This window comes from Pleurodeles waltl, chromosome 6 (assembly GCF_031143425.1).
Source record: "Pleurodeles waltl isolate 20211129_DDA chromosome 6, aPleWal1.hap1.20221129, whole genome shotgun sequence".
Classification (NCBI taxonomy): Eukaryota; Metazoa; Chordata; class Amphibia; order Caudata; family Salamandridae; genus Pleurodeles; species Pleurodeles waltl.
Genome location: NC_090445.1, coordinates 279,995,202 through 279,997,138, shown reverse-complemented (window position 1 = coordinate 279,997,138; position 1,937 = coordinate 279,995,202). Strand labels below are relative to the sequence as shown.

The window sequence follows — 1,937 nt, the reverse complement described above, 5'->3', positions numbered from 1 at the left end:
CAATATAACCCTACGCATGTTTACAATACTTCAAAGAAGGTTTTCCTATAATCCTGATCCACATTGAGCTCTCCTGCTAACACCCGTGGTGCATCCAGTACCTCTGAGTAATAGAATTTGTTAGCAATTTTCAATAGTGATTAGAGCCTCAAGCAACACAATTTGACTGGAAGAAATTGTAACTCTAGGTATTCTTTGCATCGTAAAGTAAGTGTGTTTACCTTATTATGAGTGACAGTAAACCTGGGTTGAATCAATAACCTTCATTTCCCTACGATTTGTGCTGACTGCATCCTCAACCATCAGAATTTGAAGTTTTACCTCAATTTGAATATCTGTTTAAGAAGTGAGGCATCATGACAATGCCTCCTCCCACAGAAACACTGAGTAATGGGACAATTTGGAGAAACAATTCCTCATTGGCAACAACTAGTATCACATTTGTGTTAACCCCCATTTGCCTTCTGGTCTGCATATTAGGTCTGGCTGGTAATTGCATGGTTATTTTATTGTTGGGGTTTCGGATTAAGAAAAATAATTTCACAGTCTACATTCTAAATTTGGCTATTGCAGATTCCATTTTTTTGCTATGTGCTTTTGTACTTAAAGTCCACCTCACCATTTGTATTATGCAGACACTGAATGTAGTTCAGACTGGGAATTTAGCTCCAGACTGGGAACACATTTTCAAATTATTTATGTATCTCTTAGTAGTGTGCCTATTTGGGTACAACACAAGCCTATATATCTTGACAGCCATTAGTGTGGAAAGATGTCTGTCCGTTCACTACCCAATCTGGTACCAATGTCACCGCCCAAAAAAACAGTCTATTGTGGTATGCTTCCTCCTTTGGGTGCTTTCCTGTTTTGTGACCTCTGCAGAATTTTTCATCTGTGAACAATCAAAGTATGTATCAGAGCATCAAATGTTCATCACCAAGTACAGTGAATCATGCAAAGTTGTCTATGTGATCATTGATATTTTGAGCTTCTTGATCTTCACCCCACTCATGGTCCTCTCCAGTGCATTTTTGCTGATTAAAATCAAAAAGAAATCTTGGAAAAAACAGTCATCCAAACTCTACATAGTGATTGCAGTCACTGTTGTCTTATTTCTTATATTTGCTATGCCACTTAGGTTGGTGCTCCATGTACAATACAAATATCAATCTGGCCTGCCCCATTGGGTGAGTGACGTCTCCCCACTTCTCGGCTCTATCAACAGCAGCATTAACCCCTTCATCTATTGGTTTATCGGGAGACATATGGGTAGAAAGGAATCTTTCCAGGTGATTCTTATGAGGATCTTCAGGGAAGATATGAAGGAACCCTATCAGCAACATCCACACAGGAGTTCAAGCAGAAGAGGCACAGAGACAGTTGTCGAAACAGAGGTGCGTTTATATGAATTTAAAAACTAATCAAGAGTCCACGGATTACAATTGCATTCAAATTCAGGCTTCATTTATAGCCCAGCAAATTTACCTGGCTAGTCAATGCTAATTCATTGTAAACTGTGATTTCAAATTAGTACTTTAAGATTGTATTCAATATCTATTTTGAAGCCATGTTATCTGCAGTCAGAAGTTTGTTTGTGGTGGCAATCTCAAAGACATTTGAAGATAATGTGATCTGATGTTGGTCAGCTTGACTCCCATGTAGGAAAGTGGAATAGTGTGTGTTATAGCTGAGGAACCTCACCATATAATATTGTCACAATACGCCAAATATGGCCCTTGGATTCTGTTAGGCCTGGCATCCTTGATGTGATTTCCCTTAACATTTTTTGCTGACTCACCTCCTGTTTTTTTTACTAATTTTTGCTGACCTTTAGGATTCTGGGCACTTTACCAGTGCTGACTAGTGCTAAAGTGCAGATGCTCTGTACTCTAAACATGGTAACACTGCTTCTCCACAATTGGCATATTCAATTTACT

At 38.8% G+C, this 1,937-nt stretch overlaps 1 protein-coding gene across 1 annotated transcript; it reads left to right on the top strand.

Annotated features, from left to right (window-relative positions):
• Positions 1–524: 524 nt before the first annotated feature.
• On the top strand, positions 525–1,421 carry LOC138301523 (proto-oncogene Mas-like). Its single transcript, XM_069242037.1, has one exon. It carries the CDS (start codon positions 630–632, stop codon positions 1,419–1,421), a length of 792 nt encoding a protein of 263 aa, XP_069098138.1. The 5' UTR covers positions 525–629.
• Positions 1,422–1,937: the final 516 nt, after the last annotated feature.